Here is a 27,832-nt window from a genome sequence, read left to right as displayed (position 1 = left end):
ACTAATATAAATCACTAACATTTTCATTTCATTTCAATATATTGAAAGGTTGCTTATGCTCATCACTACTCTAAAGTGACAATAATTATTAGACCTGATACTAGAACTTGTTAAATGTATTAATAAGTACTAATTTATATCTTTAATGTTTTGATAAATTATATTTTAATATAATTAGCTTCTCAGTAATCTTATGTATTTTATTTTATGCATTTAAAAATATTCAATATTATATTCGGACGTGGTCCAATTCATCAGACTGTCTAAGGGGTCTGTGGCACAGTAAAGTCAAAAACCTCTGATCTGTATGGAAGGTATTGAACTTGCCAAGAATAAGGACAGGAGAAGTGGAGGAGGAACCCAGTGAGCCCGGTGCTATTTCTTGTAAAATATTCTAAGTTGTATTTTACCTCATTTGTTTATATAAAGGTCATAATTAGTAATAAGTATTTATTCTACTAGGATATATTTTTATAACAGGCAAAATTGATTCCTAGATCATAGAATTTCCTTTTCTTTTTCCTTTGTTCTTCAACATTTTCTCCATCTTCCCCATCATCTTCACCACTACCACTGTCATCATGACTAACATTTACTGAGTATTCTAAACACTGCATTAAGACCTTTAATGTGTATTATCTATATTAACTTCAGGGCAAGAAGTGACCACAGAGAATCATTTAATTCAACTCCCTATTTTTCATGTGAAGACACTTAGATTCAGTAGGGTTAAATTGTTGGCAAGTTAGTGATGGAATAGGGACCAGGCCTCAGCATAAAGAAATACTAAATACTACAGATGAAGCATGTAGGCTAGATTCACCAGGGAAAAGGGAAGATTTTTTTTTCCCCCAAAATACTGCCAAATGATTTTTCCAAGAGCAATGGCAACTCTCACCCAAAATGTATCAGTAAGTTCCTTTCCCCTTACTCTCACCAGAACTAAGCGTTGTCAGTCCTGTTAATTTTTGCCTGTCTGAGAACTGAAAATATTTCTGTATCTTGTTTTATTTTGTATTTTCATGATTATTGGTGAGGTTAAATATCTTTTCATATGTTATTGGGCATTTACATTTCATCTTTTATGAATGATCTATTTGTATATTTGCCTATTTTTCTACTGTCAGTATGTTTTAATCAATGTATGAGGGCTTTTTCTACCTTAGGGATCTTGCAACCATTCTCTCCTAGTGCATCATCTGGCTTTTGACTTTCTTAAATGTTCCCTTATTAACATGTTCCCTTATGAATGAAATTTTTTTTAAAAATTCATTTTTCTTTTAGCTCCTTAAGTGTATGGTATTCCCAGGCGTGGCTGAGTCCTGAAAGCAACATTCCCAACATTTCTTTTTTTAAAATTACTTTAAAAATAATTAATTAATTAATTTGGCTGCATTAAGGGGGAAAGCTGTGGGTGGTGGTGGTGGTGGTGTGATGAATTGGGCGATTGGGATTGACATGTATACACTGATGTGTATAAAATTGATGACTAATAAGAACCTGCTGTATAAAAAAAAAAAGAAAAAAAATTTCCAATGTAAAAACAAGAGTTAACCTTATTTTAGTGTAGGGTATGACTTATAAATCTGACTTAAGGTTTTGCAAATAGTCACTCATTTCAACACTATTTTTGACTAGTTCATTCTTTTCCCACTTGTATAAATTGCTAATTTTATCACAAAATAAATCTTCATATATTCATGAAAACAAAAATTGGCTGCATCAGGTCTTAGTTGTGGCATGGGGGATCTTCGTTGCCACGTACGGGATCTTCATTGTGGCGTGCAGGATCTTAGTTGTGGCATGCAAACTCTTAGTTGTGGCATGTGAACTCTTAGTTGCGGCATGTGGGATCTAGTTCCCTCACCAGGGATCAAACCCAGGCCCGCTGCATTGGGAGCGCAGAGTCTTAACTGCTGGACCACCAGGGAAGTCCACCAACATATCTTTTTTTTTTTTCCAACATATCTTTTTAAAAGTGTTTTTGGAGATAAAATTTCTTCATGAGTCAGGATTAAGTCTTCCTATTTACATTTACTTCATTATGCTACTAAAAAGGCTGCTTTCAGCAGTTCCAATAGAAGGGCTTAATGTTTCTCTGAAGAGCATAATGATGTCTGTGACACTCACCATCAGCTGACAGTTGGGTCATTAGTTCCTCAAATTCCTCATCCTTGAGTCTAATTCCCATGTTTTCCACAAAAGAGTCCAGCTTTTTGATTTTGACCCTTGGTCCTTAGGAAAGAAGGGCATGGAATAAGAACAAAAGTACTGGAAAAAAAAAAAAGAAGAACAAGGGTACTGATGCTTAAGAGTGAAAGGTGCTAATCATGATCATGCAACAGAAACCACAGCTGGAGGGTAAAAGCACAAGGGCACAAATAAACTATAACATATATATATGTCCCTAGATTTAATCTGTCTATTGAAAGTAGGAAAAAATTGAGAAATATAACCATTGAGACAAAGGTAAACAGTAAACAGTATTTATCTTTATGGGGGGGATTAGATCAGTGGGAAGTAGGGGACTTTCACTTTTTAAAAAAATTGAGATATAATTGACATATAACATTAATTTCAGGTGTACAATGTAATTATTCATTATTTGTATATATTGCAAAATGATCACCACAATAAAACTAGTTAACCTCCATCACCACACACAGTTACACTTTTTTTTTCTTGTGGTGAGAACTTTTAAGATCTACCTTCTTAGCGGCTTTTAAATATAAAATAAGGTATTATTCACCATGCTGTACATCACATCCTCATGACTTGACTTTTACTTCTTTATATCAGTTTTTGTAAGTGGTAGAATCAGATAAGTTTCTTATAGTATTTTCTGTTTTAAAATATTTTTTTCTAATTAAAAATTAAAAATATAATTGTCTACATAGAATTAGTATAGAAAGTAAAAATAGGATGTCTTCCTTAATGTCTATCCAGGAGATTCTGTTTCAGTTTTCCATGAGAGGTCATTAGAGAGGAATAGGTAACTCTAATGATTCATGATTAAAATAACCAACAATTTACAGTTCTAGCCAGAAAACAGTGTTAGAAACTTCCTATGGTCATATACTTTAACTTATATTCTAATTGATTTTTTAAAAATTAATTAATTAATTTTTGGCTGCGTTGGGTCTTCGTTGCTGCATGCGGGCTACTCTTTGTTGCAGTGTGCGGGCTTCTCACGCAGTGGCTTCTCTTGTTGCGGAGCATGGGCTCTAGGCCCATGGGCTTCAGCACTGTGGCACGTGGGCTTCAGTAGTTGTGCCTCGTGGGCTCTAGAGCACAGGCTCAGTAGTTGTGGCGCACGGCTTAGTTGCTCCGTGGCACGTGGGATCTTCCCGGACCAGGGATTGAACTTGTGTCCCCTGCATCAGCAGGTGATTCTTAATCACTGCGCCACCAGGGAAGTCCCTAACTTATATTCTAAAGGCCAATGTACCCAAAGAAGGATGATAGGTTAGGAGTCATAACAATGGATCAATAAATTGGCAGGAAGCAAACTTGGAATATTTAAAAGAAAATGCTAAGGATTTTATCTTTTACTTGCTCTTTCACCATGCTTTTCACTCACCTTTGAGGGCTTTCACACCTTTCAGCAATCTATTCTTATATATTTTTCCATCAGCTGTCATATAAGATACAATTAAGAACATAGGTTAAATGATGGCAAGGTTAACAAAGACAGCACAAAGACAACATAACATCCATAATTTCAGTGGAAAAAAACCCCTTCAGATTTGTTAGAAGTTATTCTATTTTACCCTCAAGTAAGAATGAAACCAAAGCTGAAGAAAGCTTTCACTGATATAGATCCACCTATTGGTTGAATTTAAAATAGTCTTATTTCCTTGTTTCTTCCTTTTTCCTTACTTCTGTTACTCCCTTGGTTTCCCTTTTTGCCTTGGCCATGATTTAGGTTAGGCAATGCTCCCACATGATAATTTAGCCTTTATGGTGGGAGATCAGTGAAAGATGTTGTCAGTTTTCAGTACAAAAATGTAAGCAACAAGAACAGAGTTTTTTTCTTGTGTGAGAACTGTGCTTTCCAAATAGGATTTATTGGGTATACACATATATAATTTCATCACACACAAGCCCATGACTCCAAGCTTCAAAGAATGTGCTAAATCCTCACCGTGAGTTGGCAGAGTTTTCAGCAGCTCCTCATGTCCCTCAGCAGTGAGCACTAGCCCCACTGTCCTCAGCACATTGTCCAGATTACTGACATTAACTTTCTCTCCTTTGGAAAAATGGGAATTGTTAACATGTAATAATTTTAGGAATGGAATAATTATTTCAAATTATGAAAAAGATTACCTATGTGGCATCATCTTTAATTAGAAGAGCAAACTGACAATGAAACTTGTTAAACTATGTAGACTAAAAGGACATGTGGGTGGGTAGATTGAGTCAGAAATAGAATTCATACTTTTAATTCAAGCAAAAGAAGAGCTTATATAATTCCAGATACAAGTCAAATGCCATTAACTTTCCTGAACTATTGGGTCTTCTGACACAGTAATAGTATTTCCTAGCTACCCCACAAAAACTTCACCTTGCGATTGGACAGTGTTGACCTATATTTTGGTTGTTTAAACAATGGTGAAGTGGAAAATATCATTGGTAAAAACTCCACAGAATATAGGTCCATTCAGGAAAAATCCCAAATCAAACAGTAAGATTATAAAACAAACATTTAACCATTATATTTGGAGGGAGTCAACTTAGCATGTTAGTAATAGCCCAAACAGAAAACTACCATTTAAACACATCTTTAAAAAAAAGCATTAAGGCCTTAGTTAATAATGAATTCCCTTTCACCACAGCTTCTTACTCACCTGTGAAAGCTTTTGCATCATCCATTGCCACATCCAAATCAACCATTTTATTCTCTGTAAGAAAAGACAATTCAGGCACAGAAAAAAATATTAGACTTAGAGAAAAATGATATGAAACATTTAAGTTGTAAAGAGAAAAATGATATGAAACATTTAAGTTGTAATATAAAGTGTTGGAATTCAGCTATTTTTCATGATTTTCTTTAGTACCTCTTTTAACTCAAAATAAGCAAGAAACAGGAAAGAAGATCAAAATGTTATTTAAAGTGAGCATCCACTTAATTAATATCACTTTTTGTATAGTATCAAATGACCCTTAATGTAAAGATGAAGCAAGTTTAAAAGCAGTGCCTTCTAATAGGCCTCTCCCTTTCTTCACACCCAATAATGGGAACATATTTCAATAGACAAGATAGAATTTGGAAGTCATTTATTTACATAAGCATCTGACCCTTAAACCTTAACAGTATGCTATCTTCCCACTCTCTAAATTTTGCTTATGTTCCCCACTGCCACCCCCCAGGACTGTAAACTATTTGAGAGCAGGGATCATGCCTTATTTTTCTTTATACTACCAGGTATAACTTTTCCACTCTATAGTTCAGTGTTTTGCATACAGTTTGTGCTAGCTAAATGAATAAATTTCAGCGGTACAGAAATAGGCACACTGTTGGATTAGAAAAAATTATTCTGTCTTTGTTTTTGAATCAAGGATTCTAAAAATACTTTATTGGTAACAATATCTTTTCCTGTAGGAAGCATTTTGAGGACCCCTAGCTAATACGTGGGGACCATGATTCCCAGCATTATTAAACCCAGGGAGAGTGAAGTTTTAAACTACAAGCTAGTCCAAAACTGTTTTCTACATTAAGGCCAGATACAGGTAAGAGTAGCGCAAAAGATGTTTCACTTTGATTGGCATATACTGGCTCTGCTGAAAGATGTGCTGTCTGGCTTTCTGATGGAAGCTTTTTTTTCATCAGGTTTTTATTCAAAGCCACTGGATCTGCATTTGAATCCAATAAGGAAATCTTAGACTGGGGCTCATCCCTTAGCAATTTCTTCCTAATGAATTATCCTAACTTTGCCTCTTTGACATTTTTATCAAGCTTAATTGGTCTTATTGGGTCATTAACGAAACCTTATCTTATTAAAAAAAAGGTATACATGGGAGGGAGAGAAGAAGGGAAGGAAGATGTATGAAGCAAATATGGCAAAATGATAATACTTTGTAACTCTAGCTAGTGTTTGTTATATTGTCCTCTATTTTATATATTTTTCAAAGAGATTAAAAAAGAAGTTTACTTTCAGAAGCCCTCACATAGAAACCTAAGATCCCCCCTAGGTACAGTGGTATCTGAAATACCTACCATCAGCTGGCAGATGGGTCAGTAAGTCTTCATAGTCCTCTTTCTCAAGCTGAATTTCCATGTTCTCCATTAGCGTGTCTAGGTTATTGACACTGACTTTTTTCCCTTAGGAAAGAAGAAGATATACCTAAGAAATACAAGCAGGTCCAAGAAGTGGAAGATGCTATCTTTGAGTATGCATTCACCCTAAACGGAGAGGGAAACAGTGGCCATTTAAGTGACCCCAGAGTTAGTGTTGCAGTCAAGAAGAGAAAATGCTCTCTCAACACTGTGCTATAGCTTTTAACTGAAGTAATCATGGATGAAAAAGAATTAGACAAGTATGATGAATTGTGATAAAGATACCCAACCTAAATGAAATCAAAATTTTAAACTTGCTACATATTACTAACAATGACTTCTTCAAATGCAGTTATACCCAAAGAAGAACAGTAGGTTACAAGGCATAAATTCAGTATCAGTAAACCAGTGGAATATTGAAGTAGCAAGATTCTAATCAGAAATTTTAAAAAGCAAATGCAAAGCACCTACAATAAATTTTAGGTGCTGTTCTCATGATTCTTACCTTTGAGAGGCTTCACGCTATCCAGCAATCTTTTCTTATATACCTTTCCATCTCCTGGAAGATATGGTAAAATTCAAGTCAAAAGAAAAAGGATAAGAAACTCTTATCATTTTATAAGACATTTTACACAATTCACCTAGAAATTTATTGTATTTCACCTTCAAATTATAACAAAAGGTAAGGACTGTTCTCAATGTGGTCAATCTAGCCTCTATTTGGAACACCTGGCAGTAGCTGATGCAGGCTACACACTCACACTCACACACATCTTTCTTCTCATTCTTCTCTTCTTTAGCTGCACTTTGACTCCTTTGCCTTTTTCTTTTTTCCTTGCCTATGCTCTAAGCCCATGAGGTATTCCCATAAGTATATGTTTATATCTAATGGTAGATCCTATAAAGTGGTGATATTAAAGATAGATATCAACCCAAACAGTAACACAAAATAATATTGAAATGAGAAAAAAAAATTGTTTTCTAAACAAAATCTTTTCATAAATGGAGGTGAAATTCAACAGAGACAGAGAACAAGGGACACCTACCAGCCTAACCCAACCCCACAGGTGCTATCTGTCCCCAGAGTCCTCCACTCTGTGGTAGGAGTGTCTGCAGAGTTGACATAACCTTCAGAACCTGGCATGTGCCTGCAGTCGTCTCCATTACAGTCCATCTGCTTCTTTCTGTGTCTCTGTCCTGCTCTCTCAAAGCCAATATCCTAAGAATGCTGCATTTCTCACAACTGGCCCCTTGAGAGCAATCTGGGGACAATGCTAGACATAGTGAGTGGCCACAGCCTCAGGTGTATGTGGGGAGGATTCAAATAGGCATTGAGCATTTGCTGCCCAGGGTGCTAATTCTGCCACCAGGGGCGCTAGCCCCCTTAGTGATGTGTAGGCTCTCTCTTGCCTGGGGAACAATTAGGGACAGGAACTATTGGGGCAGGAGACAGAATATCTATGTGTCGGGGTCTCTGAGATTGGGCAGGAGGTACAGGTGAAGCACAGGTTGGCCTCTAGGGTCTTTGTGGGTGAGCCTACGTAGGTGCCCAGGATGTAAAACTTTTGAGGAACTGACTGGTGGGGCCACTGACCAATCAGAATGGACATTGACAATATAAGCACATGGTCCTAGAGGTCCTCTGCTCTTAGGTGTTTACAATTTAGTTGCTGGATTGTGGGGAGATGGGAGGGCTACTGGGGGAGGGACTGAGGATGTAGGGTGCATTTAGGGGGCTACAGAAGAATTTAACTGTGTAGCTGCTAAAATTTTAAAAAAAAGTTTATCCATTGGCTGAATAGAAAAGAGAGAAGTTTCTCACTTCTAAATGAAAACACAAGTAACAATAACAAAGTTTCTTATGTCTGAACTGCATTTTTCTTAGGGGGTTTCTTGGGGCACTGGACAATTCTCACCCAGAAGCCCACAGTACCACATTTCCCTGAGCACCATGATGGTATGTTAACTACTCACTAGAGATTGGCAGAGTTTTTGACAGCATCAACTGTTCTTTTTCAGTGAGCTCGATTCCCATGTTTCCCAGCATATTTTTAAAGTCACTGGCTTCAACCTTTTCTCCTTTGAATAGATGGGAATTGTTTCAGGTGATAATATTAAGAGATCTAATTATTCTAAATTATGAAAAACTAAATCCAGTACAACATTATTTTTCAACTGCAGGATGAAGTTTAAATATATGAGCTGACTTCACTTACATAGAGTTATTGTGAAATTCAGTACTTGAGAAGGTTTTTAGTTCAAATAAGAAGGTAACATTTTTATCCTGTGTATGGGTCAATATGGCATGGAGTAACAGGGGGGCAGTATAACTACCCAATGAGTTATGATGGTAAGTAGAATCTACGTAATTCTACAGGCAAGTAATATCTCTGTAACTACTTCGTAACCTGAATTATGGAACTGACTGTTCATAGAGATCATATTTCCTGATGCAAAAACTTCATGTTGAGATTGATTGTGGTCACCTATATTTTGATTCTTTAAACACTAGAGAAATGAGAGCACATTACTGGTCAAAATATTAGACAAGTTAATACTCCTTTTGGAGAGTGCCCAAACTTTCCCTAAATCTCTAATAATCTAAACTGTTGTCAATAAGACAAAATTACCGATAAATAGGTAAAAGAGCAGAGTGAATTTACTAATGATGACTGGAGGGAGTAAACTACTGCTTTAAGAAGGTAATCCTCTATAAAGCATCAAAATCCCAATTTTATAACATCTTATACAAATTCTCACTCCCCTGTAAAAGTGCTGCATCCATCAACACATCCAAGTCAACCTTTTCATCTTCTGTAAGAAAATTCAGAATTTAGACTCAGGTGAAGATAATAAGATTTGAAAAATTAAATACACGAAGGGAAAAGAGAGTCTCTTCAGCCAATAAGTGGTTTGGGAAAACTGGACCACTTTCTTAAACCATATACCAAAATAAACGCAAAATGGATTAAAGACTTAAGTATAAGGCCTGAAACCATGAAACACAGGCAGTAAGCTCTTCGACATTGGTCTCAGAAATTTTTTTTTTGGATCTGTGTCCTTAGGCAAGGGAAACAAAAGCAAAAATATTAAAATGGAACTACATAAAACTGAAATGGTTTGTACAGCAAAAGAAACCATCAACAAAATGAAAAGGCAACCTACTGAATGGGAGAAGATATTTGCAAATGATATATCAGTAAGGGGTTGATATCCAAAATATATAAAGAGGGACTTCTCTGGTGGTCCAGTGGTTAAGACTCCACGCTCCCAATGCAGGGGGCATGGGTTCGATCCCTGGGCGGGGAACTAAGGTCCTGCAAACCACCCGGTGCGGCCAAAAATAAATAAATAAAAATAATCAATAAATAAAAAGTATGAGCTATTTGTTGAAAAAAAGCAGTTACATTAAAAAAACAAAACCCCCCCAAAATATATAAAGAACTCATACAACTCGATATAAAAAAAAAATCTGATTAAAAAATGGGCAGAGGACCTGAATAGACATTTTTCCAAAGAAGACATACACACAGCCAGCAGGCACATGAAAAGATGTTCAACATCTCTAATTATCAGGGAAATGCAAATCAAAACCACACTGAGATACCACCTCACACTTGTCAGAAAAACTATTATCAAAAAGACTAGAAATAACAAGTGTCTGCCAGGATGTAGGGAAAGGGGAACACTCGTGCCTATTGGTGGGAATGTAAATTGGTGCAGCTACTATGAAAAACAGTATGGAGGGTCCTCAAAAAGTTAAAAATAGGGCTTCCCTGGTGGCGCAGTGGTTGAGAGTCCGCCTGCCGATGCAGGGCACACAGGTTCGTGCCCCGGTCCGGGAAGATCCCACATGCCGCGGAGTGGCTGGGCGCATGAGCCATGGCCGCTGAGCCTGTGCGTCCGGAGCCTGTGCTCTGCAACGGGAGAGGCCATAACAGTGAGAGGCCCGCATACAGCAAAAAAAAAAAAAAAAAAGAAGTTATGAAAGGGTTTAAAAAACCAGAAATAATGTCATTTTTGGAAAAACTGCTTACCTCTCACTAAGGCAAAGGCCCCAAGGGCCTAGAACAGTGCCTGACACATCATGGGCATTCAATTAAAGTTTTTCTTTCTTTTTATTTAACATCTTTAAGAATGAAAGAATGAAAGGTACTGGGGAGAGGGATGGGGGAGGGGCACTGTAGGGGTGGGAGGAAAAGGGTTTTTGTGGGGTTATATGAAATCATGTGTGTGAAACTTCTGAAAATTGTAAAGCACTACAGAATTTAAAGAAACTTTCATTAAGTAAACAAAAGAAAGAAAAAACAATGAAGGTACTACTAATTTGGAAAAACCCAGATTCATTGACTTGTGTAAATTTTCCATCTTTACTACTTCCTCAAGGGGGCAAGTGTTCCTCAAAATTTCCTGATAAAATTTTCTCAGTTCTACTAGCATGAGAACAGTCTTACATATACCAAATTTAATTAATCCAGTTGGTAACTTCACTATACATCTTCTTAAGTTCACTAATTCTGTAGTCCATGGCAGTATAGCACAGTGGTTAAGAGATAGTTTCTGGAGCCAGATTGCCTGTCCACCACTTACTAGCTTTCTGACTTTAGGTAAGCTACTTGTTTTCTCTGTGCCTTAGTTTCCTGATATGTAAATTTAGGGTTAAAATGGAACTTACCTTATAAAGTTGTTTGGAAGATTAAATAAGATTATATATGTAAAGTGCTTAGAACAGTGCCTTGCACATGTCAGGACTATATAAGTGTTGGTCATTGCTATCTAATGCTGGATTAGCAGTAGGGACACTGGATCATATGATTTTGTGAGTTCTTAATGCTCTGAAATCTGCAAAATCTCTAGTCTAATAAATCCTCCATATTATTTAAAAAAAAAACCCAAAACCCAAAGATTACAGTCTTGAGTATTCTCGTTAGACCTTGGCATTTCCTATGGAGAGTGATACTTGCCATCTATATTGGGCAGCATTCTTGGTGATCCTTCTCAAGTGATAGCTATTTGGTTTCAGCTATGCTGAAGGCCTCACTCTTTCTTTTTTCTTCTTTTCATATACATCCTATCTTTAGTCTTTCCAGCCCTGATACTGGCCTCATGTGCAAAGTTTTGCTAAGGGGTATATTGATATTCAAAACTCTCACCATCAACTGGTAGGTGGTCCTTCCATTCCTGGATTTCTTTCTCCTTGAGGTCAATTCCCATGTTTTTAATGAAAGTGTCCACCTTATCTAAAGATACCTTTGTCCCTTAGGAAAGAAAGGGGTAGATATGAGAAATATTTGTAGTGATGTAAAGAGTGGGTCATTGTAGCTCATGCCTAGGCATCAATACTGTATAGAGAATAAAGAGCAAAGAACAAACTGTTCAAGTAAATATGGTTTGGTGTCTAAGTCAGGAATTCCTAACCCTGATCTCTGGGACTTGGAAAACTTTTAGGAGACGAAAGTGAGGGGTTAGAGGTATGTGGTAAGTCATGGCAAAGACTAAAATCAACCTTTATAAGTATGTCTGCATAGTAGGATTTGAAACTTGCTAATTAATGGAGAACTATCGATCCAATCCATGGACTTACACTATCATAATCCTATACATTTAATAACATAGGTTTCTAGGTGCTATCTCCGGAAATTGACTGAAAGGGGCCCAGTAATCTGAATGCTAAATTCCGCCCCCCCTCCCAGTGACTCTGATGTACAACTTTATTTGGGAACCACTGCTTTTGGGCTTACTGTAGTTAAACAATTTTTGGTGACTGTAGACTACCTAAAGCTTATAAAGAATAAATACTGAAGAATTGGGACAGCGGGATTAATCATCTGAAATATGTGAAATAGAAAGAGTTTTTGAAAACAGGAACAAAGCTCCATGACCTCATACTTCTCACTCACCTTTAAAAGACTGCAATTCTTTCATCAATCTGTTCATATACACCTTTCTTTTGGCTCCAAGAAAGGGAAAAATTCAAGTCTCAGACAGCAGTGCAGATATTTTAAAATAGAATAAAACATGCATAATTTTAGAAACATAAAGACTTAAATGTTTTATTCTAGACATTTATATTATTTCACTTAAAAGAATAAAACTCAGGAACAGAAACAGCTCTCAATTTGGTGAAATCATTTTGGTGGGGAAGGGGTGCATGAAAGGTTCCTTAAATAGGGAGTATTAGTCACCTAAGTCCGTATACTCAAGTTTCCTTGAAGGCCACTGTGACTGTTTACCCCACTGTGATATTTTTAATGCTCACCATCAACTGGAAGATTGTTCAGTAATTCCATGCCTTTATCTTCTGTGAGCTCTATCCCCATATTTTGCAGAAAAATTTCCAGGTCACTAGTATCAACCTTCTCACCTTTAAAAAGTAAAACATGGTAATGGTTGAAAATTTGAAGAACGATGATTCTTTATTATTAAAAAAATGTCTGCATGGCATTTGTTGATTAAGCAATGAAGTAAACCTGGCAAGAATGCAAGCTATTGCTAAGATGTAATCTTAGAGCTTTTTGGCTAAAACAATGATGATCAAAGTTAGGCTGTGAGTCAGTAGATGGAAACATTCATCAGAGTGAGAGAATACATCAATAAGGAAAACACTGCTATTAAAATATAATTCTGTGCACACATTAAAATCTTGGTTTTTTTAGAGTCTGCTTAATCACATATCATAGAACTACACTGGGCTTTTCTCCAGGGCCTTCTTTCTTAACCCAGCCTGGCTCTCTGTCACATCTCAAAGATTTCGTGGTCTTGTCGTCCTCTGTTCTTAGCAGCTACCACCACCTAGTATATTTTTGGGCAGTTAGAAAGTTAGATGCAGTCTTCCAAGCTCGCCTCTTTTTTTGTGTCCCAGGAAAACGAGCACATAGAGATTTTTTATTTTTAGTGTTTTAATGTAAAGTGGTAGAGTGAAATAGACAGGGATCACCAAACTATCACAAGCATGGGTAAGGCACAAAGCTAACAGATTTGTTTGGTAACTAATTTGTTTTTTGGTTCCTGGTTATGAGGGTGGAAAGCCCCACTTACCCTTGCCCCCTGCAACTGTTTCCCCATCTGCTTGTAGGATGGCTATGTGTAAACTTTCCTTTACATGGCTCTTCTCTTTAGTTTGAAGATACAGTTTAGCAACAAAACAACAAAATGGTAATTGTGTGAGGTGAAGGATGTGTCAACTAACCTTATTGTGGTAAAAATACATGTATCAAATAATCACAGTGTATACCTTAACCTTAAACAATGTTATATATCAACTACAGCTCAATAAACCTAGAAAAAAAAAAAAGAGATGCAGTTTAGGCAGACAATTTGGACATCCTAATCATTTCCAGTTCCTGCAAAAGAAAACTCTGCAGTGCTACTATTGGTAGGAGAGTATCTGGGGAGTTAGCGAGCTTCTGTACAAGGGCCTGGGAGGAAATGTTCACAAGGGTTGTTTTCCCCAAGCTGCTTCAGAACACTTTTGTGAAGCCTTGGACCACAGGAGTTCTAATATTCCCCTGTAACCAGACAAAGGAATGGCTCTTCAGACACACAGAGCATCTTACCAGTCTGCTAACTTGATCAGGCTTTTGACAGACATGGGTCTTCTGCCTCAAGGTTATTATTCTAACCATATCTTTTATTTGTATCATTTCCACTCTCTAAAATGTAAGCACCTCAAAAATTTCTACCCTCTCTCTAATCTATTCTGTGTTTTACCACTCAAAATTTTCTTTCCATTGATAGCTTTCTTTTCCACCCTTCCTATAGTGCCCTCTTGGACTCTGAATTTCTCTGTATCATCAGTCTCCTTGAAGACTCTTACCTTCTTTCTTAACTGAACTTCGCCTCCTCCTAATAGACTTTTCTATTATTATTTTTAAATTTAAAATTTTAATTAATTTATTTATTTTTCGAAAAAGGTACTCATTATTCTATATCCCATTGCCTTAGGCTTGGTATTCTCCTAGATTCCAATTGCTGCTTTCCAACAATACTCAAACCTTTCCTCTTTTGAGATTTATGGCTTTCTTTTTATTGTCACTTATTGACTTGGTCATTTCAGGAGTTTGTCCTATTACTCACAGTCTTCCTCTGCACTGAAACTCCTGGCAGCATTACAGGGAATTCCCGTCTTTTTTTTTTTTTTTTTTTTTTTTTCGGTACACGGGCCTCTCACTGTTGTGGCCTCTCCCGTTGCGGAGCACAGGTCCAGACGCGCAGGCTCAGTGGCCATGGCTCACGGGCCTAGCCGCTCTGCGGCATGTGGGATCTTCCTGGACCAGGGCATGAACCCGTGTACCCTGCATCGGCAGGCGGACTCTCAACCACTGCGCCACTAGAGAAGCCCTATTTTATTTTATTTTATTATTATTATTTTTTGTGGTACGTGGGCCTCTCACTGTTGTGGCCTCTCCCGCTGCGGAGCACAGGCTCCGGACGCGCAGGCTCAGCGGCCGTGACTCACGGGTCCAGCCGCTCTGCGGCATGTGGGATCCTCCCGGACTGGGGCATGAACCCGTGTCCCCTGCATCGGCAGGCCCACTCTCAACCACTGCGCCACCAGGGAAGCCCGAGAAGCCCTATTTTAATAACTTTTTATTTTATTTTTCTTTCTTTCTTTTCTTCCTTTTCTTCTGAGCTGTGTGGCTGAGAGGGTCATGGTGCTCTGGCCGGCCGTCAGGCCTGAGCCTCTGAGGTGAGAGAGCCGAATTCAGGACATTGGACCACCAGAGACCAACTGGCCCCACATAATATCAATCGGCGAGAGCTCTCCCAGAGACCTCTGTCTCAACACTAAGACCCAGCTCTACTCAACAACCAGCACGCTCCAGTGCAGGACACCCCATGCCAAACAACTAGCAAGACAGGAACACAAACCCACCCAATAGCAGACAGACTGCCTAAAATCATAATAAGGTAAAGGACACGCCAAAACACACCACCAGACGTGGTCCTGCTCACCAAAAAGACAAGATCCAGACTCATCCAGCAGAACACAGGCACCAGTCCCCTCCACCAGGAAGCCTACACAACCTACTGAACCAACATTACCCACTGGGGGCAGACACCAAAAACAACGGAAACTATGACCCTGCAGCCTGCAAAAAGCAGACCCCAAACACAGTAAGTTAAGCAAAGTGAGAAGACAGAGAAATACACAGCAGATGAAGAAGGAAGGTAAAAACCCAGACCAAACAAATGAAGAGGAAATAGGCAGTCTACTTGAAAAAGAACTCAGAGAAATGGTAGTAAAGATGATCCAAAATCTTGGAAATAGAATGGAGAAAACACAAGAAAAGTTTAACAAGGACCTAGAAGAACTAAAGAGCAAACAAACATTGATGAACAACACAATAAATGAAATTAAAAATTCTCTAGAAGGAATCAATAGCAGAACAACTGAGGCAGAAGAACGGATAAGTGACCTGGAAGATAAAACAGTGGAAATAACTACCACAGAGCAGAATAAAGAAAAAAGAATGAAAAGAATTGAAGACAGCCTCAGAGACCTCTGGGACAACATTAAATGCACCAACATTCAAATTATAAGGGTTCCAAAAGAAGAAGAGAAAAAGAAAGGGACTGAGAAAATACTTGAAGAGATTATAGTTGAAAATTTCCCTAATATGGGAAAGGAAATAGTGAATCAAGTCCAGGAAGCACAGAGAGTCCCATACAGGATAAATCCAAGGAGAAACAAGCCAAGACATATTAATCAAACTATCAAAAATTAAACACAAAGAAAAAATATTTAAAGCAGCAAGGGAAAAGCAACAAATAACATACAAGGGAATCCCCATAAGGTTAACAGCTAATCTTTCAGCAAAAACTCCGCAATCCAGAAGGGAGTGGCAGGACATATTTAAAGTGATGAAAGGGAAAAACCTACAACCAAGATTACTCTACCCAGCAAGGATCTCATTCAGATTTGACGGAGAAATTAAAATCTTTACAGACAAGCAAAAGCTAAGAGAATTCAGCACCACCACACCAGTTTACAACAAATGCTAAAGGAACTTCTCTGTGCAGCAACACAAGAGAAGGAAAAGACCTACAATAACAAACCCAAAACAATTAAGAAAATGGTAACAGGAACATACATATTGATAATTACCTTAAATGTAAATGGATTAAATGCTCCAACCAAAAGACATAGACTGGCTGAATGGATACAAAAACAAGACCCATATATATGCTGTCTACAAGAGACCGACTTCAGACCTAGGGACACATATAGACTGAAAGTGAGGGCATGGAAAAAGATATTCCATGCAAATGGAAATCAAAAGAAACCTGGAGTAGCAATTCTCATATCAGATAAAACAGACTTTAAAATAAAGACTGACGAGACAAAGAAGGACACTACATAATGATCAAAGGATCAATCCAAGAAGAAGATATAACAATTGTAAATATTTATGCATCCAACATACGAGCACCTCAACACATAAGGCAAATGCTAACAGCCATAAAAGGGGAAATCAACAATAACACAATAGCAGTAGGGGACTTTAACACCCCACTTTCACCAGTGGACAGAACAACCAAAATGAAAATAAATAAGGAAACGCAAGCTTTAAATGACACATTAAACAAGATGGACTTAATTGATGTTTATAGGACATTCCATCTAAAAACAACAGAATACACTTTCTTCTCAAGTGCTCCTGGAACATTCTCCAGGATAGATTTGTGACTTGGGTCACAAATCAAGCCTTGGTAAATTTAAGAAAATTGAAATCGTATCAAATATCTTTTCCGACCACAACACTATGAGTCTAGATATTAATTACAGCAAAAAAACTGCAAAAAATACAAACACATGGAGGCTAAAGAATACACTACTAAATAACCAAGAGATCACTGAGGAAATCAAAGAGGAAATCAAAAAATACCTAGAAACAAATGACAATTAAAACAGGATGGCCCGAAACCTATGGGATGCAGCAAAAGCAGTGCTAAGAGGGAAGTTTACAGCAATACAATCTTACCTCAAGAAACAAGAAAAATCTCAAATAAACAACCTAACCTTACACCTAAAGCAATTAGAGAAAGAAGAACAAAAAAAACCCAAGGTTAGTAGAAGGAAAGAAATCATAAAGGTTGGATCAGAAATAAATGAAAAAGAAATGCAGGAAATGATAGCAAAGATCAATAAAACTAAAAGCTGGTTCTTTGAGAAGATACACAAAATTGATAAACCATTAGCCAGACTCATCACGAAAAAAAGGGAGAAGACTCAAATCAACAGAATTAGAAATGAAAAAGGAGAAGTAACAACTGACACTGCAGAAATACGAAGGATCGTGAGAGATTACTACAAGCCAATAAAATGGACAACCTGGAAGAAATAGACAAATTCTTAGAAAAGCACAACCTTCCGAGACCGAACCAGGAAGAAATAGAAAATAGAAACAGACCAATCACAAGCACTGAAATTGAAACTGTGATTAAAAATCTTCTAACAAACAAAAGCCCAGGACCAGATGGCTTCATAGGCGAATTCTATCAAACATTTAGAGAAGAGCTAGCACCCATCCTTCTTAAACTCTTCCAAAATATAACAGAGGGAGGAATACTCCCAAACTCATTCTATGAGGCCACCATCACTCCGATACCAAAACCAGACAAAGATGTCACAAAAAAGAAAAATACAGGCTAATATCACTGATGAACATAGATGCAAAAATCCTCAACAAAATACTAGCAAACAGAATCCAACAGCACATTAAAAGGATCATAAGCCATGATCAAGTGGGGTTTATCCCAGGAATGCAAGAATTCTTCAATATATGCAAATCAATCAATGTGATACACCATATTAACAAACTGAAGGAGAAAAACCATATGATCATCTCAATAGATGCAGAAAAAGCTTTTGACAAAATTCAACACCTATTTATGATAAAAACTCTCCAGAAAGTAGGCATAGAGGGAGCTTACATCAACATAATACAGGCCATATATGACAGACCCACAGCCAACATCATTCTCAATGGTGAAAAACTGAAACCATTTCCTCTAAGATCAAGAACAAGACAAGGCTGCCCACTCTCACCACTATTATTCAACATAGTTTTGGAAGTGTTAGCCACAGCAATCAGAGAAGAAAAAGAAATAAAAGGAATTCAAATCGTAAGAGAAGAAGTAAAACTGACTCAAAATAACTCAAAATTGAGTTATTTATAGTGAGGTGAATGGACCTAGAATCTGTCATACAGAGTGAAGTAAGTCACAAAGAGAAAAGTAAATACCATATGCTAACACATATATATGGAATCTTAAAAAAAAATGGTTCTGAAGAACCTAGGGGCAGGATAGGAATAAAGAGGCAGATGTAGAGAATGGACTTAAGGACACTGGGAGGGGGAAGGGTAAGCTGGGACGAAGTGAGAGAGTGGCATGGTCATATATACACTATCAAATGTAAAATAGATAGCTAGTGGGAAGCAGCCGCATAGCACAGGGAGATCAGCACGGTGCTTTGTGTCTACCTAGAGGGGTGCGATAGGGAGGGTGGGAGGGAGATGCAAGAGGGAAGGGATATGGGGATATAAGTATACGTATTGCTGATTCACTTTATTACACAGCAGAAACTAACACAACAATGTAAAGCAATTATACTCCAATAAAGATGTTAAAAAAAAAGTTAATGATTATGCAATGTGAAGATGTAAAAACAAAGAATAGCTATCTGTTGGGCCAGGAAACTGGTAATAATTTAGACTACAAACCAGCCACATAGCAGAGTCACTGAGCTCCCAGTTCCCTGAAGATATTGATAAAGGCCTAACACATATTCCTCAGTTGTTTTTACAGGAAGCAGACCCCCCTCAGATGAAAACTGCTATGCAAGCACATAGAACCCAAACCAATTAAAGCCAGAGGATTGGTGTTGCCTGAAACTTTACCTTGATACAAACCAATCCGAGATTGTGCACAAGCCATTCACACACCCTGCAGCCCCCTCCCCCACGCTGATTGTAAAACCTTTGTCTCCTAACCAACAACTTGGAGATGGTCCTAGGACATTGGTCCACCATCTTCCCAGGTTGCTGGCCTCCCAAATAAAACAACTTTTCCTTTTCTACCAACACTTGTCTCTTGAGTATTGGCCTTTCAATCAGCAAGAAGCCAAACTTGCTGGGCTCATCCGGTTACAGTCAATACATATTTGATCAATGTAGAGTAATAATATATTAGATATTAATATTTTTCTATAGGACAAACAATCTGAGCTTTCTTTATATTTCCTAAATGTATATATTGGCATATCAATCAAATACAAGATACAAGGACAAGTAAAGATTGATAGAAGATAAAACCATATATCTTTTAATTTTAGTATTTGGAATACTCACCATCAACTGTTGCTAATTTCAGTGCAGCTAGGAATTCGTCTTTTTTTAAATTACTTTTCAAACTAGACACAGTATTCCACAGGTCAGGAGCACTCATCTTCTCTTTGCTAAGATTGTGGAGGTTTTCAATAGCATCAGGCAATACTAAAGGGTACATAAAACACAAGTTTTACAACATACTTGTCCAAGAAGTTAATACAGCAAACTATTATCTGGAATAGTTAGGAATTGAGATTTTTATGGTTAAGAAGAATAACAAATACAGTATAAATTAATTGCCAATTTTCAAATATTAAAGCAGAATAAAATAACACAAAATTAAGTATATCTTTGAAGATTCTAAAATATTTCAAGAACTTATAATGTCTGCACCCCTAAATAACCATTATAAAGAATAACTTTCATTGAACTATAGATTTACAAAAGGCTGAATTCACAAACATGTCCAACTGATAAAACCATGAATTAAATAGCTTTTGCTATTCCCCCAAAAATTCTTTCCTGGATAACTACTTCCTCTTTAATATACCACCGCAGACCATGGAAGGAAATATTGTTTGATTAAAATTTCAATAGAAAACCTTTGGAAAGTTTTAACAGGGGAGTGAAGTTATCACATTACAAAAGTATAAAAGATCACTCTGTTGCAGTGTAGACAATGAACTTTCTGAAGATCAAGCAGTTAGGAAGCTATTGTAGTAGCTCACACACACAAAAGTGACAGTGGTTTCAACAAGGGTGAAAGTGATAGAGATAAGGAGAAGTGGACAAATACAGGATACATTTTGAGCATGAAGCTGAGAGTATTTAATGATGAATTGAATAACAGTCTAAGGGGGCAGGGGCCATGAAGAACTTATAGGTTTGAGACCTGAGCAACTAGGTGGAGAGTGGTATCAACAGCTGATATAGGGAAGACCAGGGAAAGAATAAGAATTTTCTTTCATACACATTAAGTTTGAGATAAATAAATAGGCTGTCAAAAGGATACAGATATTATTTTAAAGCAATAAGATCACTCAGGAAAAGCCTTAGAGAATGGGACTCAGAATGGAATCTGGGATCACACTAATATTTAAAAGTCATCCAGAAAAGAAGCAGCCAGCAAACAAGACCAAAAAGGAAGGGGTATATATACAATGGGATATTATTTAGCCACGAGAAAGAAGGAAATTCTGCCATTTGCGGACTTGAGGGTATTACTTTAAGTGATATAAGTCAGACAGAGAAAGACAAATACTATAAGAGCTCACTTACATGTGGAATCTAAAAAAGCAGAACTCATAGAAACAGAGAATAGAATGGTGGTTACCAGGGGTTGGGGAGCGGGGGAACTGGGGAGATGTTGGTCAAAGGATACTAACTTGCAATTAGAAGATTAATGAGCCCTGGGGATCTAATGCACAGCATTGTGATTATAGTTAATACTGTTTTATACACTTGAAAGTTGCTAAGAGACTAAATCTTAAATGTTCTCACCACAAAAAAGAAATAATATTTATGTGATGTGATGGAGGTGTTAGTTAAACACTACGGCGGTAATCATACTGCAATGTATAAGTGTATCAAATCAACAGATTGCACACCTTAAACTTACACAATGTCAATTATATCTCATTTTTTTTTTAAAAGGAAGAGCCAATAAGATGAGAGGGACATTAGGAGACTACAGTGTCACAGAAGACAGAAGAAGAGAAATTTTTAAGAAGAAACATATTAAAACCTGCTAGAGGTAAACAAGATGAAGACAGAAAATTGACCATTGGATTTAACAAGATGAGATTTAACTTTTCGTAAAAAGCCAGTATGAAGTGGCAAGGTCAAAAACCTGAATGAGTGCTTTTAAAGAGAGAACTGGCAACATGGTAGACTGAGAATAGCCAGATTCCCCTTCAACCTCAAAAATAAAACATATTCTAATACTAAATTAAGAATATCAATAAATATAATATTTGCTGGTGCTTACGCAAGCAACACATCAGGAACAGTCCAGTTCTTTGAGGGTGGCCACTCTACCACAGCTCACCCCCAATACACCCTGAGAGTCCACACAGGCCCCGCCTGCCCTGTGGTGTGGCTCCACAAGAGGGTGGGGGCAGTGGAGGCTGGGGGCAGTGATCGGATGTGAAGTCCAAAGTAGACTTGCACCCAATACTGCATCTGAGTGGAGTGACGGAAACAATTGCTGGCCCCTGCACAGGTAGCATATTGGAGATACCTCAGACCTCTGTCTGCGATCGATACAAGCCGAGAACCTGCATGGACCCCACTTGCTTCAGCTCTCCTCCCCTTTCAGGCAAGGGTCCCGGAGCAGGAAGAAGGGAAAGCACACACTTAAAGCGAACAGAGCCAGGCCTGGCCCAACCCTCAGGGCTTCTGCTTCAGCAACTTGGGATCAAACCCCGCCCTGATAGGGCAGGGATGGCCACTGAGCAGAGAAGTCCTACCTCACACCTCACTCCATCTCTAGCCCCTCCATCTCTAGCCCCACCCCTACCAGGTGATAGCTGCCAGCACACTCTGAGAAAAGATGTGACCTGTGTCCATGCCAAATCCAGCTCTCCCACCAAAGGTATTGTGCACACCCTGTCTGTATAGGGATGCCCCCACATAAGAAAACCCCTTCAAGACCACAGTAGGTAACTGTTTTACCTAAACAGAGGCAGAGAAAGTTAAGCAAAATGAAAAGGCAGAGGAATTGCTCTCAATTGAAAGAGCCAAAGAAAACCCATGAAAAAAATTAATAATGAAACAAATAAACAATTTACCAGATAAAGAATTCAAAGCATTGGTAATAAAAATGTTAACTGAATTAGGGAAAAGAATAGATGAACAGTGAAAATTTTAACAAGGAACTAGAAAATATAAAAAAGACTTAATCAGAAATGAAGAATTCAATAGTTGAAATAAAAAAAATACTAGAAGGAATGATTGGCAGACTAAAGTGATACAGAAGAATACCACCTGGAAAAAAATGTAATAGCAACTGTAAGTACCATAAACAGTTGAGAGATAAACATGAAGATGCAAAATATGACATCAAAAACACAAAATGTGGGGGAGGTGAGTAAAAACTGTAGACCTTTTAGAATGTGTTTGAACTTAAATGACTACCAGTTTAAAACAACCCAATCAAAAATTGGGCAGAAGCCCTGGATAGAGGTTTTTCCAAAGAAGACATACAGATGGCTAAAAGGCACGTGAAAAGAAGCTCAACATCACTAATTATTAAAGAAATGCAAATCAAAACCACAGTGAGATATCACCTCACACCTGTCAGAATGGCTATCATCAAAAAGTCCACAAATAACAAATATCGGCAAGGATATAGAGAAATGGGAACCCTTGTACACTGTTGGTGGGGATGTTAATTTGTTGCAGCCACTGAGGAAAACAGCATGGAGGTTCCTCAAAAAGCTAAAATAGAACTACCATATGTCCAGCAATTTCACTCCTGGGTATATATTTGGAAAAACAGAAAACACTAATTTCAAAATATAGATGCACCCCAATGTTCATAGCAGCACTATTCACAATAGCCAAGATATGGAAGCAGCCTAAATGTCCATCAACAAATAAATGGATAAAGAGGAAACGGTATGTGTGTATACACACACACACACACACACACACACACACACACACACAATGGAATATTACTCGGTCATAAAAAAGAACAAAATTCTGCCATTTGCACAATTTGGATGGATCTAGAGAATATGACGCTTAGTGAAATAAGTCAGACAGAGAAAAACAAATACTGTATGAAATCACTTTTGTGTGGAATCTGAAAAAATAAAACAAATGAATGTATACAGAAGAACAAAACCAGACTCACAGTTATAGAAAACAAACTAGTGTTTATCAGTGGGGAGAGGCAAGAGGGAAGAGGGGATGGGACAAAACAGCTGTATGGGATTAAGAGATACAAACTAGTATGTATAAAATAGATAAGCAACAAAGATATATTGTATAGCACAAGGAATTACAGCCATTATCTTGTAAACTACAAAAAATAAAAGTAAGTAAATGAATAAAAACCAAGATAAAAGAATAAAAACTAAAATTCTATGACAGCCACATGGAATGATCAAGTGGCTTACATAAAATCTGAATGAGTACACAATGTAAAAATATATGTCCAGTCATTGGATGTGCTTGAAATGGTTTTATTAAAATTATTTTCTATTGGCATTTACTTTAATTAAAAAAGTACTTGAAGGAAAAGAGTGAGAAAGGAAATATAAATACAAATATGAATAAGATATTATACAACCCTGTGCTAATAAAATTTTTTATCTCCATGAAACTGAAATTCCTAGGAAAAGTGCCTGACAGTGCAAATAATCCTTTCATCCAATTAATCAATTGTGTTTCCTTGTATAGGAGACAAATTAAATTGATATATAAGGTAAAAATAGTTGTTAAAGTGCACTATTACCTAATATGTGGCACAAAACAACGCATTCCTACTTTTAGCCCCAATCTTCAAAGTACTAATTTCACTCCAATATACATATATGACCTTATATTTTTTTACAGTGAGCTTCTTAGTGACAAAGACTGTCTTCTTCACTTTAGCACTCTCACAGCTTAACATATAATCTGGTACATAGTAATGGCTCAATAAATGTTATTGAATAAAGTGGAAGATGAAAAAAAATATGAACAGCTGAAACCAGAAATTCTGCACTATAGTACTCAGCTATGGTCACTAGATGGCATCACATTCCCAAAGTAAGAAAACATTTTAAACCTTCCCAAAATATGAATTTCATATATGTGGTTCTAGCTCTTTATAATAAAGTATGAGGTTGAACAGTAAGATTATGATAGCTTTCAATTCATTTGCATGTGGAAGTTCTAGATTTAGGAATCAGTAATGGAGAAGATTAAGATCAAACATAGCACGAAGCCAGGCATTTATCTGCCTGATGATCTTTAGGATGGCTAGCTCTTTTAATACACTATACTCTTCTAAAATCTGTCAAACCATTTAGTCGCAAAAAGCACAAGATACAATGTTCTAACATAATTTTTCAGAGAAGCGTTCCGTGTTGCTCATCATAGTATCAACGAATTCTTTAAAATTCACTTTTTTTGTTTCTGAAGCGAAAAGAACACATTTTCTTCGGTATCTTCAAATATTAAATTATTATGATAAATACTGAATTATATAAAATAAGTTATATATTCAGGGAGATAACATAATTATATCCAACAGCTAATACTAACCACTAAAGATATATGGGTATAAGGGGGAAAAGCAATTCAATTTACAGGCAAAAGCTAAATCCTGAAAATACCAAGAAAATTTATCAAAATCCTTCTAGTCACAAGTGTACAACATTTTTAACTTTAAACTTATATTGTCTTGGTCTTGCAACAACTCAGTAAAATATGTAGGTAAAGAATTAGTATGTTATTTTACATGTTTTAAAAAAACACATACGTGATATGAATTTTTTTCTACGTTCACAGTAGAAAATGCAAGATCAGGAATTAGAAGCGAGCTCTCTTGACTCTCTGTTTCTTCTACATCAGGCTAACATTCACATTGATATCTTTAGTATACTGTTGAAACCACTAAACATCTTAATAGTCATTTTATACCTAGACAATGGCTTTCCTTGATTATGTATAACTCTTCATAATATCCCAATGGATAAAATATTTCTAAGAATTTTCTGAGGCCAGATATAAAGGTTTTATATAAATATAATGAGCTTTTGATAACCCTAGTCCTTTGCTTACCCCACTGAGAAAAAAAATCCTAATGCACTGTAAAAGATACAGCACAGTATACTTCCTATTCCCAATATTAAAAATCTTTGAGCGTTTACTTCAAAGAGCACCAAATCACTTTGTATTCTTAGCCAAATTTTTGGAGACAAAAGAAAAGAGACCTTGAAAAATTCTGGGGGAATTATAGAGTCAGTTAAGATTTACATTCCCTAACAGGAACATATAACTTTCTAAATATTTGCAACATATATTCGTTATGAAGCGTGATTATACACCAAACCACTGGGAAGCCACCACCCAGCTGAAGAAGATTATTAATACCACTGCCTCTGTGCTTTTCCCATTCCATTATCCTGCTTCCCCCACAAAGAGAATATTACTGAATTTTTAAAATTTACCAATCTTTTGCTCTTTTACATATAATTTGTAACTGGATAAATAAATTATTTTTAATTTTGTTTTCAAGCTTTTGTTACACTATAGCGATCTGAGACTTGCTTTTTTCATTCAATATTATATATCCAACAATCATCCATATGCTATATTGCTATGTTCATTTTCACTAATGTGTACACCATTAATATTCCATTATACAACAAAGGTATATACCACAATTTATACGTTCTGTCACTGATCATGTTGTTTCTTTTTTTGTTGTTATTATTAAGATCAGTGTTGCCATGAACATTCTTGAATATGACTCCTTGTAAATCAGTGCAAGAGATTTCCTTGAATTTATAGCTAAAAATGGATTTTTCTAAGCCACAGGGATATGAAAACCTTACAAAATACTATATGTTTTTCAAAGTTGTTTTATCACTTTCACCATATTTACCAACACTTAGATTAACAGACATCTTAATTTTTACCAGTTTAGTGGGTATAAAAAGTTATCTCACTGTGACCTAAATTTTGCATTTCCCTGATTACTAATGATGTTGAGAAGCTTTTCATATGATTATTAGCAATTTGTGTTTCTTCACCTGGAAATGACTGTTCTTGAAATTTAGCCATTTTTCTATTGGGTTGTTAATTTATAGGGGTTCCCTATATATTCTCTACAACAATCCTTTGCTGTTATAAGTGTTGCAAATAATCTTTACTCAGTTTGTGGCTTGTTCTCCTTGTATTATGTTTTAGTAAAGAGAAGTTCTTAATTTTAATGTAACCAAATTTATCAATCTTTTCTCTTCTGCTTAGTGATTTTGTATTTTTTAAAAAATCCCTCCTAACTCTAAGTCAGAAAATTTTTCTTCTTTTTTTCCTAAAACTTTTACTGTTCACATCTGGAAATTATTACTGAATATGGTACATAGATAAGGATCCAATTCCATTTTTTTCCATTTGAATAGTTAATTATTCCAGCACCATTTATTAAGTGGTGCTTCTTTTCCCTGCTGTGATCTAACACCTCGTTATATATGTTGCCATATATGTATGTAGATAGATTTGGAAGTTCCTTATCTTGTCCTATTGGTCAATTTCTCTATCCCTGTGCCATTCTCACACTGTTTAAATTACTATAGCTTTATAATGAGACTTGACATCCAGGAAAGTTGGTCTCCTTCAACACCACACACACACACACACACACACACACACACACACACACACCCCTACTTTTTATTATGAAAAATTGTAAATATATACAAAATAGAAGGTATATGGTGGACTTCACTGGTGGCGCAGTGGTTAAGAATCCACCTGCCAATGCAGGGGACACGGGTTCGAGCCCTGGTCTGGGAAGATCCCACATGCCACGGAGCAACTAAGCCCATGTGCCACAACTACTGAGCCTGTGCTCTAGAGCCTGCGTACAACAACTACTGAGGCCATGTGCCACAACTACGGAAGCCCATGCGCCTACAGCCTGTGCTCCACAACAAGAGAAGCCACCACAATGAGAAGCCCAAGCACTGCAACAAAGAGTAGCCCCCGCTCGCCACAACTAGAGAAAGCCTGCGTGCAGCAACGAAGACCCAACACAGCCAAAAAAATAAATAAATAAAATAAATTAATTTTTTAAAAAAAGAAAGTATATGGCAATGCACATTCATGTACTCTCCCTAGTTGCAAATATTGTCAACTTATGACCATTATTATTTCATCTATAACTTCACCCACCCCTCTACCTTACTCTCACCCTTTCTCTTTAGGAAAGTTGCTGCTATGTTCTATGGGCACCTAAAAAAATTGGTACCTTTATTATGAATTGTCAGCTTTGACAAAATAAACAGTCCTTCTTTGTCCCACTTAATACCTTTTGTCCTAACTTCTGTCAATCAGAAAGCAAAATCACAAACCCTACTTTCTTTTTGTTTGCATTTTTGCCTAGGAAAAAAAGGTTTGAAAAGACTATTAAGACTGCTTATTTCTGGACAATGAGATTTTGAGTGTCTTGCTGTACTTTTGAGTATTTTTGTACTTTTCAGTATTGGCTTAATTTTAATGGACT

At 36.9% G+C, this 27,832-nt stretch overlaps 1 protein-coding gene across 5 annotated transcripts in view; it reads right to left on the bottom strand.

Moving 5' to 3' along the window:
* LOC114889636 overlaps positions 1–27,832 on the bottom strand; it is a 61,539-nt gene that overhangs the window by 14,472 nt on the left and 19,235 nt on the right. For 4 of the 5 annotated variants that reach the window (XR_003792068.1, XM_029213054.1, XM_029213056.1 and 1 more), the window contains 10 exons: positions 19,633–19,776; positions 12,537–12,641; positions 12,178–12,256; positions 11,431–11,535; positions 6,783–6,836; positions 6,218–6,322; positions 4,848–4,901; positions 4,145–4,249; positions 3,581–3,634; positions 2,131–2,235 (listed from right to left, as the gene is read on the bottom strand). Coding sequence is in view for 4 of the 5 variants with exons in the window: in XM_029213054.1 (XP_029068887.1) it covers positions 2,131–2,235; positions 3,581–3,634; positions 4,145–4,249; positions 4,848–4,901; positions 6,218–6,322; positions 6,783–6,836; positions 11,431–11,535; positions 12,178–12,214 (619 nt within the window). In the remaining variant the exon portion in view is untranslated. Of the gene's footprint in view, positions 1–2,130; positions 2,236–3,580; positions 3,635–4,144; positions 4,250–4,847; positions 4,902–6,217; positions 6,323–6,782; positions 6,837–8,251; positions 8,448–11,430; positions 11,536–12,177; positions 12,257–12,536; positions 12,642–19,632; positions 19,777–27,832 lie in introns of those variants that run through there. The other variant, XM_029213057.1, reaches the window with a different exon arrangement.

This window comes from Monodon monoceros, unplaced genomic scaffold, assembly GCF_005190385.1.
Source record: "Monodon monoceros isolate NGI ecotype Baffin Bay Population unplaced genomic scaffold, NGI_Narwhal_1 Super_Scaffold_9, whole genome shotgun sequence".
Taxonomy (NCBI): Eukaryota; Metazoa; Chordata; class Mammalia; order Artiodactyla; family Monodontidae; genus Monodon; species Monodon monoceros.
Note: the sequence above shows the minus strand (reverse complement) of the source record. Positions and strands in the feature narration are given on the sequence as shown.